Below are 12,447 nucleotides of genomic sequence, written 5' to 3'. Positions count from 1 at the left end.
TTCAAGTTAGGCCCTGTTTACATGGGAAGAGGGTGCCCCTAGGGGATAGGGTTACCCTACTTGGTAGGGTTGAAGATATCGAGCGTTTACATGGTAATTTGAAACCCTAGGGGCGAGGGCTCACACTATAGCCAGGTCACCCAGCAAGGAAAACAACCAAAATGACGGCGGGAGATAAAGTTTTGGCGGTTAATTCGATTCTTACGGCACTCGCTTCTTTAGTTCCTTCTTTTCAACTTTGTGCTTTGTTGTTGATATCTCTAATGGCTGAAAGACAGCGTTTACAACTGGCTACCCAGCACATTTCAGCCCAATATAACATTTCACCTGTTTTGTAGCTAACACTAGCTGTGGATGCTGTTCCACTGTCCGCCATTTTGTTTCACTGAGATGCCTGCGCTGTGTGTCAGCGGTATGACTGGACATAGCTCTACCCCTAGGGATAGCCCTAGGTTTTGCGTTTACATGGGCTAATGGCGGCAAAACTCGTCCCTACACAGTAGGGTCACCCTACCTTTCAGGTAGGGTAACCCTACCCCTAGGGTCATCCTACCTCACATGTAAACACGCAGTATAATTACAATAGAGAAGGGTCACCCTACTAGCTAGGGTAACCCTACTATGTAGGGGCACCCTCACTCATGTAAACAGGCCCTTAAAGAGAATGTTTTCGCCGAAACATTTTTTTGATAAGCAACTGTCACGATGTGACACCTGTCAATTTGAAGAAGAAAACGGCATACGCTTTTGAAGAAACAGCAGTACTGGTATGACAAGGCATATGGTATTTCGAGGACTGGACTGGACTGGACTGGACTAGTAAAACGAGGACTAGTAAAGCGCGGACTAGTAAAACGAGGACTAGTAGAACGCGGACTAGTAAAACGCGAACTAGTAAAACGCGGACTAGTAAAACGCGGACTAGTCAAACGCGGACTAGTAAAACGCGGACTAGTACAACGCGGACTAGTACAACGCGGACTAGTAAAACGCGGACTAGTAAAACGACAACAACAAAACAAAAAAAAAATTTTATACGAAGGCGATCATAAGACTTAATGGCAAGCCAATTTAGTAAGTGACAATCCCTGTTTGACTTTTAAGCTGCAAATAGGTTTGACATGCGCCAGATACAAACGAATTTATAAGTTTAGGCTAAGAAAGAATTTTATTCAGCACCAGTTCAAAATCCTAAAATACACTTTAGTCGTAAATTTCACGGCAGAAACGTAGGAATTCGATCAATAAAAGTCGCATTAAATCTCTTTGTGTCTAGGTAGAAAGAGTCTCATTGACTTCAGCTTTTCGGTGGAAGAAAAACCGATTTACACACGCCATTACAGAAAACAAACAAGCAGACTGACAACTCCAAAACACATATTTGCATTCACTTACAATTTGACTTTCCGTGAAATTTTAATGATAGCGAGTTAGTTATAAAGAAAACAAACGTTATTCAAATTAAAGAGAAAGCTTTCGCCGAAACACTTTTATTTCTAAAGGTAATTAAAAGGCTTCCGAGCAAATTTTGAAACATTTTTTGATAAGTAACTGTCACGATGTGACACCTGTCAATTAAAGAAGAAAGAAGCATACGCTTTTGAAGAAACAGCAGTACTGGTATGACAAACACACACGAGTTAAATGATCATGCGACGATTTTCTCGTAAAAAGAAAAACAGAGATCTTACGGAAAGTATTTTTTATTTCCAACGACGATTAATCTTCGAAGATTTACCTCTGTTCCGTTTTAAAATTTCACGGAAAGTCAAATTGTAAGTGAATGCAAATATGTGTTTTGGAGTTGTCAGTCTGCTTGTTTGTTTTCTGTAATGGCGTGTGTAAATCGGTTTTTCTTCCACCGAAAAGCTGAATTCAATGAGACTTTTTCTACCTAGACACAAAGAGATTTAATGCGACTTTTATTGATCGAATTCCTGCGTTTCTGCCGTGAAATTTACGACTAAAGTGTATTTTAGGATTTTGAACTGGTGCTGAATAAAATTCTTTCTTAGCCTAAACTTATAAATTCGTTTGTATCTGGCGCATGTCAAACCCATTTGCAGCTTAAAAGTCAAACAAGGATTGTCACTTTCTAAATTGGCTTGCCATTAAGTCTTATGATCGCCTTCGTATGAAATTGTTTTTTTTGTTGTTGTCGTTTTACTAGTCCGCGTTTTACTAGTCCGCGTTGTACTAGTCCGCGTTGTAATAGTCCGCGTTTTACTAGTCCGCGTTTTACTAGTCTGCGTTTTACTAGTCTGCGTTTTACTAGTCCGCGTTTTACTAGTCCGCGTTTTACTAGTCCTCGTTTTACTAGTCCGTGCTTTACTAGTCCTCGTTTTACTAGTCCAGTCCAGTCCAGTCCACGAAATACCATAGGCCAATGTAAACACCAAAAGCGTAAGTGCGACCCCTGCCTTATGTTAAGAACTTTCGGGGCGTACTTGGAATCGGATGGCTTCCAATCAATAAGAGAAGAGATTTCCACATCCTGATATCATACTTTAGGGCTTTGCATAACACTGAGACTTGGCCAGATTATCTTAAAATAATAAAACAGGAATGCCGCAAGGAAAGATTAGTGGTCCCGACCGAGAAACGGCAATTTCCGACCTCTAAGCTATTTAACAATCTATCAGAAACTATTAGAAACTGTAAAGATATCAGAACCTTTTTAAAACTTTTAAGGAGATTTAATATAACAGAGTACAGAGGGTTAGTTAGTTTTACTGTAATCTGTTAATCCTTATTCTGCTTTTAATTGTATATTGCGTAATTTGTAAATGACTTAATTGATTTATTTTTACATTGTAATTGATGTACTTTAACAGGATAGAGCCACCCAGTGGATCTGTTAATAAACCATTACTATTATTATTACTATTATGTAGCAGTTAAAAACTTTTGTATGCTATGTATAATAGGAATAGTATGACGGGGCGCATGAGCGTAGCCCGTTAACTATTGTGAAATCAAAATCTATATACTGAACAACAACAGAAAAAAACCCTCGAGAAATAAAAAAGATAAGCTATTTCGGATATCCAAATCTAAAATAGTCATTATAAATTCTTTTGTTGGCTCTAACTTCTTGGTGCTCCGCAAATAAAGGAACGTCCCAGAATGCTTGCGCATTGTTCGCCTCGTACACTGGCTTCGGTTTCAATGGCGAGTACCAAGGGGGGACTGTGTCTACAAAGCCTAGGTCGTGCAGAATTTCAAAGAAAAGTATTTTCAAGGCTGCTTTATGTCGGGTAAGATACTTATTCTGAGCGAGGGCGGAACAACCAGCCAAGACGTGGGCGACACTTTCAGGGGCCTTACCACTTAACCTGCACCTCACCTCACCCGCTGTGTCTGTGTGCGTTTTCTGGCAGGCATACAACCTCGTCGGTAATAATTGCTCGTAGAGTTCAACCAACCCCGCCACTGTATGTGTTGGGCACTGTTTCCAACTGCTTAGCCACTAATAACATCCGCTGAAGTTAAGACTCTCGACTTCTGTTCTCGCAGAGAACAATTTCCCCTGCCAATTCTGCTCAAGCACCGTTTCCCATGTCTTCTCTTCCAAAACCCCTCTCAGCTCTACATACCTACATACTTTATTGTAACTCCCTTTTTAGGGAGTTACAATAAAGCATGTAGGTATGTAGCTCTTCTTTAAATTTCTCTGCTGTTATCACCTCTCCACTATCACGTTTTATGCAAGCTGGACTTGGGTATTCCAGCTGCAACTGGAGACCCATCTCATCTGCATACCTTGCAGCCTCTTTAACTAACGAACTGTGTCCTAACTCTTTCGCTCTCTCTTTAAACTCACGAACCATCGCCATGGCTGGGTCGCTATTACTATATAACTTCACTGCCGCTTTTATCTTCGTTACTTTGTACTCTTTCTCGATCGAACGCAGGCCTCTCCCTCCCTTCTCTCATGGCAGGTATAAAATAGCAGTTGACCCGCTGGGATGTTTTCCACCATTCTCAACAATTATCTTGCGAGCTTCTCTATCCAACTTTTTAAGCACTGTCACCGGCCATTGTTGTGTCCACATCAGGTAGCCCAACGCTGGTAATGCAAATTGGTTCGAGGCTGTTACACGATTATAATCAGACAAGGGACTTGACCAGATGAAAGACATTCTGCGAAGATACTCCTCGGCTGCGCCTTTCAACGACATCCTCTCCTCTTGCCTCACCGTCTCCAAAACACCCAAGAACTTGTACGGGTTTCTCTCTTCAAGGTTGGAATACAGATATTCTCACCTACCCTTAGCCCCGTGGCATCATGGGCAGGGGTATATACTCCCCTCCGTGCATGAACGACCGCACACTTTTTGGGGTTCCATTGGAGTCCGACATCCTCCATTGCAGTCTTGGTTGATTCCATAACACGGCTTAGTTTACTCTCCGAAGACGCAAAGACCTTTAGATTGTCAATATACAGCAAATCTGTTACCTTTACACTAATTGGCTTAGATAGCTTCTAGCCCTCACTGGCACTGATCTTCCACGCAATAGGATTCAAGCAAACCGTGAAGAGTCTGGGACAGAGAGCATCACCCTGGGGTAGACCTTTAAGAAACCTGAATGGCTCAGATCTCTCGCGTCCTAGCTTTGTTGTCGCCACCATCCTTGTGTTCCAGCTCTTGCTTAACTTCTCTACCGTCCTTGACAACCAGATAGGGAATCTATGTAAGATCATCATCTCTTCCAACTAACCATGGTCTACCGAGTCGTACGCCTTTTTGACGTCAATCCACGCCATACTCAAATTACGCTTTCGCCTCTGACAATCTAAGGTCACAACTCTGTCAATCAGTAAATTGTCTATAATATTATTATTATTATTATTATTATTATTATTATTATTATTATTATTATTATCATCATCATATTAAACTACTACGCAAATTTGTATTTGAGCAAAGATATGGCCATTTTGGAGACAGCGACTGAGTTGGTTGTGTAGTGATTTTGGGAAGATTTGATAACTCATTTATGAGTATTTATCATATATTATATTTATGCAACATAACTCATGTTTCCGAGTTTTGTAGCGTGATAAACGAACGAGAGATGTTGGGAGAACACGAGAAAAGCTTGTAAATCTCGGTTATAAGCCGGAGTGACTTTAATACAAGCTTTGCGAACTTGTAGAACCAAACGCCTAAATGATCAGCAGGAAGTAATTTTTAAAAGCTAGAACTGTAATGGGTATAGCTGCATCGACGTGCTATGAACACAGGAGTACCATTTGGTCTGTATGACCTCCTTTCAACTTATATTCCATGCTCACGAGTGATTTATACTGAAATTAGATTAGTACTGAGCTGTATATACAATCTTCCATCCTGAGTTGGCTGCCGTCTTCGTGCCGTATGGCCAGAAGGAAACTGGCACTAGTTACCATTCTCCCCCATCAACATACTTGGACTACTTCAGTTCAGTCAAGTTAGTGTGAAACACAGAATTATGAGTGATTTCTCCAGTGATTTTGCACGATCTTAGTGCCTGAATTCCAGGACGCTATGAATTCCTTAAGGTGAGTGGATTATGACCCATTCCTCCAAAATAATTGAATAGAAATGTTTTTAAATGGCGCGATTATCGTAAAGCTTGAGGTTCATGCAAATTATTACAGCGTAACTTGTTTATTTTTGCCTAATTATATATTGGAGTTTCATCGTTAGTCGATTATGGTAAAACTGTTAGTATTAGTCTTCCATAAAACCACGAAACAGTTTTTCAATGGGAGGGGGCTACTGCTATGTGACTAGGCGGAAGCTGTCCTGTAGCTCTCAGCTCATGACTAAAAGCTGTAGTTCACGAAGTAAAATATTAAACTACTATTTGCAACAGCAGTGGAACGATTAAATAAGAATAGCGCCTATTGTGTTATGCCTAGTTCTTCAAAGCCTCACGACACATGTAAATGAGGTGGACGGGTATTCTGAAGTTGCTCCGTAGTTACACAAAATGTCGCATCAACTAATGCGGGAGCAACTTCAGAATACCCGTCCACATCATTTACATATGTCGGGAGGCTTTGAAGAATGAGGTATAACACAATAGACGCTATTCTTATTTAATGACATGTAAATGAGTGGCCGGGAGCAACTTCAATTTGCAATTGAGCAGTAGTACGTTGTGGTGTATTCTAATCTGGGACATCTGTTAAGTAACTTGAGTGTGAGTGCTCGGAATATCCGGGCATGTATTCTAACAATCAGCTGTACAGCCCAGCTTTTATTTATACTCATGATGGTAATAATAATGATCTTTGTAAGGGGTGCATTCATCAGTGATCTCATTTTCAAAACAGGCATTTTAAAGAAAGTAAATGTTGAAAAAAATTTCAGAGGTTTAGTGAAGGATCCAGAGGAATTGATGAAAAGTAAAATGTATAACCCCTGTGTCTCCACAAGTTAATGGTGATATTTTCCATTTCTTTTCTGAAAGGAAAAAGGTTGGAAACTTCATTGCTGGTAATGAAACCAGCCAGACTCAACAGACAGACCAACAAGCTAAAGGCAAACACACTCCTCTTCCTGAAGATCAATATCCATTTCCAGGAATAAGATACAGCCTTCATTTTGTTACTGTTGATGTCACAACAATTGGTCAAAGTAAGCAGATAAAGCTCCTCATAGATCTTTGCTTTACCTATAGTTTGCTTAACCCTTTGATCCCTCAATGACTAGCATCTAATTTCTCCTTACAATATCTCCCTGAATCACACAATAAGGTCATGAGAATAAACTACTTAAAGAAGCTCTTAATTGTTAAACAAATTCTCCTTGTCAACAGCTTGTAGAATGTGTAGAGAACAGTATGGATAATGTGTATACTGATGATAGGGTGTATAGGGTTAATAAGACAAAAATTATCTTAGTGCAGTTACCACTAGGCAGATTTACTGATTAGTTATAATTTGAATATATCAACAAAGTTGAAATAGTAAATTGGCCACCGTTATGATTATAAAAGCTGATGTTTCGAGCGTTAGCCCTTTGTCGGAGCGAATGATTGATTGCTTTATCTTCTCCCTTTTTTGTTTGGAAAAATTGTCCTATTTTAAAATGTTACTTTTAAAGGAACCCCAGAAAACCTAGTATATAATTATCTATTCTTTCTCTCTACAATGCAGCCACATTTGGCCTTGTCACTGGAAAGACAAGTGTCTCCTCTGATGTGACCAGTAAGTATGCCAAGCTTGGTGAACCTTATCAGCAAGGATTTATTCTTGAAACATTTAAGGCAGTTCCTGGAATTGGAAAGATTGGCTGGAATGCAAGTGAAACTCCATATCAAGGAGTCTTCTCAAGGCCAATGGGGTATGGTAAAAATATAACACACATCTATCTATCTGTAGAACACAATCACAGATTAAAAACTTAATTTTCATTACTTAAGCTACAGTGAGTTGTTACTTAAAAAAATGCTGTTTTTGTCATTCAGTGCTCCAGTTTACCACTCATGGCAACTGTTGGTGGTAAAATCAAGCATCCAGACAGTGGAACGAGCAGGACTGTTGGATCAGCTGTCAGGGCGTGGCAATGATGTTACTAATCAGTCAGGAATCATTGCATGTGTAAGTGGCACTGCTTTCCTTTCAGTTACAGCCTACCCTTGAGCGCTAAGCTACAGCCAACTCTTCGTTCCTTTAAGTCATGTATTTGATTAATATTGATAAGTAGCTATAAGTAATGAAATCGTTTTTATAGTATAAGTAATGAAATTGTTTTTATAGTCGTTTTGAAACCTTGTACAGATAATTAATTTAGACATATTTATTGGTTAATTAATTAATTTGTATTTAGAACACAGCTCAATGGAAGAGCACATTGCTGTTCTAAGAGCTCCCTCCACTTCTGCTAGTCCTTTGCTATGAGCTTGTTGGCTCCTCAAGTCTTCCCAATCTCCTTATTTTTTTTCACGACTGTCCATCACCAGGTGTTCTTGGGGTGGCCCCTCATAAAGCAATTTACTAGAAGGTAAAGTCAGGGGTGACTATTTTCCAAGTTTGATTAAAAAGTAGCTCAGACCTTGATAATTTAGCCAGAAAACTTTGATAGTAAGCAGATAATTCCTCAAACTGATTAATAAACACCCTGTTTAGTTCAACTCTCTCCCACTACAAAATGAAAACTAGAATTGAATGAAAAGGTAGCTTACTGATAATTTACCTGACCTATGCAATTGGCGACATAAGTTTTTGCATTTTTTTATGTGGCAGATTGCTCAATATTGCAGGCAAGGCGGGCGTTTAGCAAGTGTTGAACTAACTGGACAGAAACAAAGTCAAGGAGTATTAGCAAATGTTGGTGGTAAAAGAGACGGTAATTAAACTTTGCTATTTGTTTAATTTTCATGTTCTATTTTCATATTTTATATTTTATTTTCATATTTTATTTTCATATTTATTTAATACAATTTTTTTTTAAGATAAAAGTTTGTTGAAAGAAATAACCTTCCTTTTTTTCAGTGTTTGGCTGTGATGTGTTCTTTAACATGCCAATGCACACAAACCCTACACTGTACACGTACCAACTTGTTAATGTTCCTGTTCAAATAATGTACCTCGGTCCTGGAAAGCTGGTTAAAGTCACTTGTGACTGGATGGCACACTTTACACAATACTTACAACAGGGATGGAAACTGGTGGATATCTTTTGGGATCAGGGAAAAAGAAGTCATGGGGGTATTTATGTTGTTGTCAATATTTCATAATTAGATTTTTTCCAGTAGGGCAATTGTTAACAACTCTTGCAATCTGATTGGTTCTTAGTGTTATCTGGATTTTCCCATCTCTTTCCAAAGTCACACCGATGCCCCAGTGAGTTTTCACAAAAACTGAAACATTTTTTTTACACATATTAATCTTTGTAAGGCTAATTTTGCACTAGAAGCATTATTCAAGACATTTAAAATACTCATCTCCAAAACATTCAGTATGAAGTCCTCTTGTTGTATCTTGGGAAAAACAAGGACGAAATTATAAACAAACCAGCAATGAACATGAACATTCCAAGATTCCTTTTATTCCTGTTCTTTTCCTGTGCAGGCGCATCCATGTACACGTAACACAACTATGATGTAACTTAATATAATGTAACACAAGTATAACAAAACAAGGTCACGGTATAACACTCTGAACTGGCAAAATACACCTATTTTTTAAATGCAGTCCCCAAACACACTCTACCGGATGAAACTGAAATTTAAACAACTTAACTGCTTGAGGAGGAGAACATCCATCTCCTAAATTTTGAAAGAAATGGAATTAAGGCAAACTGTGTATGAGACGTAAAGGTTGGGTCAGCTGGTTGAAAGAGATTGGAAATCTGTTTATGAATGTGTTAGAATATTTCTTATATATTAACTAACTCATTTCTCTGGTGCACTAGACTTTTCCCTTTCTGGAGATCACAATTCAGTGTGGTTTTTTGAAAAAGAGTCTACCAAAATGACAGACCTTAGTCCAGTTTACCAAGGCACGGTTATTGAGTACCAGCACACAGTAAAGGTATAGGGTTGTTTTTTGAGCAGGAGAGTTGAAACTCAGAGTTTATATGATCTGCATCTTGTTCAATATCCAAACTGTCGTAATTATCCCCCTCCCTTCCCCCCCCCCCCCACACCTAGTTAACCACGGAACTTACATCTACCTGCCTTACACCGAGTTTTAAAAATCGGAAATGTTTAGTTTCATATGTTCTGTAAGTAAAACAAAACTATCCCAAAAGTATACAAATTTAAACCTTATCGAGGTATCTGTTCTCTGCACTCTCTGCCATACATTTTGTCAAATTTAACCTCTCAGAATTCAGTATTAAAGCAAACAATATCCTGCTCTCTCTGGTTTATAAACTAATTTATTGATAATGTAAGGAGAAGTGAGATTTTGTAGCTTCTGGGGGTGAAAGGGCACATGACACATAAGGATAGAAGGAGGGGTCCTCTTCTTTTGTTATTTGGAAGAAATGTCCTTGCCAGTTTCCCCTTTTTGTTAATATTAACATTATCTTGGCTTTTTTTGGTAATTAAGACATTTCTAGGACCGTAATTAACCTCAGTTGGTAATTCAGTGCTTTTTTCCCTAGTAGAACTTTGAAATTTAATTAGTACTTCATACAGTACTTAGTGTTGAGACCCAACATCTTAACTCTAGAGACAATATTATTTTTTATCTTCAGCTGGGCTTTTTTGAAACCAAAGCCAAAGGAGATTGGACACCCATGATAACAGAAATGGGCAACAGAGGCTGGGAGCTGGCATGCATGTTGGAGACTCCAGAGGTTACAAAAATAGGCCTTGGAAACATGACATTCAAAGTGTTATTTTTCTTTCAAAGACGTTTGGTGCCACCTGGGTGCTATCCCACAGCTACTCCTCAGGGAATTCCTGGTCGCTATGGGCCTCCTCAGGCCCCTTATGTCCCACCCCCTGGGGCACAGTACCCCATGACTGGGCAAGCAGCAGGGTACTACCCTCCTCAGGGGCAAGCTGCTTGTCCTCCAATGGGTGGATACCCAAACTATGCGCCTCCACCATACAGTGCGGCACCTGAACCAAGTGCACCCCCTCTGCCTGAGAAGCAGTAACTGCCATAATTTGTATTGGTTTAGAAATGTAAGGTTTATGTGACAAGGTGCAGAATATTATTAGTACTAGGTACTATCTCAAGCTTAAGCATTTATCTTTTTTTATCAATTTTAACATAAATTTGGAATGTCTTTTAGTTGAAGTTGCTTTGAAGTCAGGATATGAATATGGCTAACTCTGAGCTAAGGCTTAAGTGTCAAACTCTGCTCCTGTAATGACGGGAAAAATTTGTTTGAAAGTTGCTTGTTGATCTCTTTATTGAACCATTGGTATTTTATAAAACCATGGTCAAGTAGTTCAAAACTCATGGGCACTCATTTCTGGTTTACTTTTTAAATACAAAATTTATGTGTCAACGTTTTACAACCTCGTTTCTGCTCTTTGCTAGTAAATGCTTCCAGCAGTGTTTCAAATGTCACAAAGAACATGACTGCAGAAATGAACCATATTTTTACCTTTGGATTGGATAACCTGGAATAAAAAATCAAACAGATCTTACTGATTATGTTATTGTCGAAGTCAGTACAGATATAGAGATCTGAAAACATTCATATTTTGCCAGCGTTAAACTGTGCTCTTAGACACTGATTGGCTGTTACTACCAACTGAGCTGTGAAGCCAAATTTTAAAAAAAAGGCAGTTTTTCTGAAGAAGTAAAGTGTCGCGTTCCTGATGCCGCAGACACGTGGTGTTGTGCACCGGAGTTCGCCAGTATAACCTCAGTGTTGAACTTTAGACAAGTAGCAGCATCAAACTCTTTATTCACTTAAGCTGGCAGTCTTTGTACAGCACAGGCGGTAAAAACTATAGAATGGATACATGAGGGAAAACCGAAAGACTACGAAACTAGAAATGATAAAAATGAAGAATATTACACGCGTAACTTACATTGGATCTTGACTCGGGGTAGAGAGCTCCTAAACTCCGTTCGGTTCCGAAATGGTTTTGCTACAGTGACTCCTCGCAACTAAACTACTTGCTAATAGAAGGCAAATTTAATAGAACGTGATTGAAAGTTTCTTTCATTTTGTGTCTTTGTGCTAAAAACGGAAGAGTTACATAAGTAAAAAAGATTAGAGTTCGTATCTGTAAATGTGACAGAAAGAGTTAAGGACATTTAAAGATTTTGTTTTTGTAGTTACACTTCGTTGTACTTTAATCTGTACTTTTTTCTTGTAACTACCCAAAGAACATTTGATTAATAGTTAAATGTAATGTATGTGAACAGTATAAATTAATATGAAAAATGAAGTATGGAATTTTAGTACCTAAATACCACAGGTGAATAGTGCTTTATGAATATTAAAATAGAAGTTAGATAATCAATTAAAAGAAACATTTATGTAACAGCAAGTAGGAAAACTTGATGGGTAAATTGTACATACATCAGCATAATATTAAGATACTTCTAGCCTTTCGATCGGCATCTCTTACCAGTAAATAACAGAAAGTGAGTAAGTTTCCACCATGTAAAACATCAGGAAACACACAGAGTGGACTTGTCTTTGATTCAGGGGCAATTCGTGCAACTATTCAATATTAATTTTAAATATTACAGGGCTTTGGGTCCATAAGATTACTAGGACTTTTAAGAAGTGGGACCTAAGAGCCATTTCATAGACCCTCTAACTCTGCTGTACCCTTGCATCAACCCTTTGTTATATCTTTTTTTTTTTTTTTCCTGTGGAGTACTTTACCAGAAAAAGTTGTTTCTATAGACCTGTTACATCACACATTCCACAGTTGATGTCAGTGAGTTTTACAAGTGTAGCATAATCACAAAATAGTCCTACTGTGTGGTTTTTAAGAAGGAACTTTGACATTACTTTAGCCCAAGTA

General features: G+C 38.6%; 1 protein-coding gene across 1 annotated transcript; it reads left to right on the top strand.

The window, feature by feature from the left end:
• The first annotated feature begins 5,387 nt into the window (after positions 1–5,387).
• Positions 5,388–11,957, top strand: LOC111329537 (uncharacterized). The gene is made up of 8 exons (XM_022934267.2): positions 5,388–5,545; positions 6,463–6,629; positions 7,151–7,337; positions 7,462–7,594; positions 8,240–8,342; positions 8,489–8,704; positions 9,411–9,529; positions 10,200–11,957. The coding sequence occupies exons 1-8, from the start codon at positions 5,532–5,534 to the stop codon at positions 10,605–10,607; spliced, it is 1,347 nt and encodes a 448-aa protein (XP_022790002.1). The 5' UTR covers positions 5,388–5,531; the 3' UTR covers positions 10,608–11,957.
• The last annotated feature ends 490 nt before the right edge of the window (positions 11,958–12,447 follow it).

Source organism: Stylophora pistillata, chromosome 3 (assembly GCF_964205215.1).
Source record: "Stylophora pistillata chromosome 3, jaStyPist1.2, whole genome shotgun sequence".
Taxonomy (NCBI): domain Eukaryota; kingdom Metazoa; phylum Cnidaria; class Anthozoa; order Scleractinia; family Pocilloporidae; genus Stylophora; species Stylophora pistillata.
This window is presented reverse-complemented; position numbering and strand designations above follow the sequence as displayed.

Coding starts and splice junctions, on each gene's coding strand:
- LOC111329537 (XM_022934267.2), top strand. Junction 7,595..8,239: donor AGTCAGGAATCATTGCATGT/GTAAGTGGCACT, acceptor TTTATGTGGCAG/ATTGCTCAATATTGCAGGCA. Junction 9,530..10,199: donor AGTACCAGCACACAGTAAAG/GTATAGGGTTGT, acceptor TTTTATCTTCAG/CTGGGCTTTTTTGAAACCAA.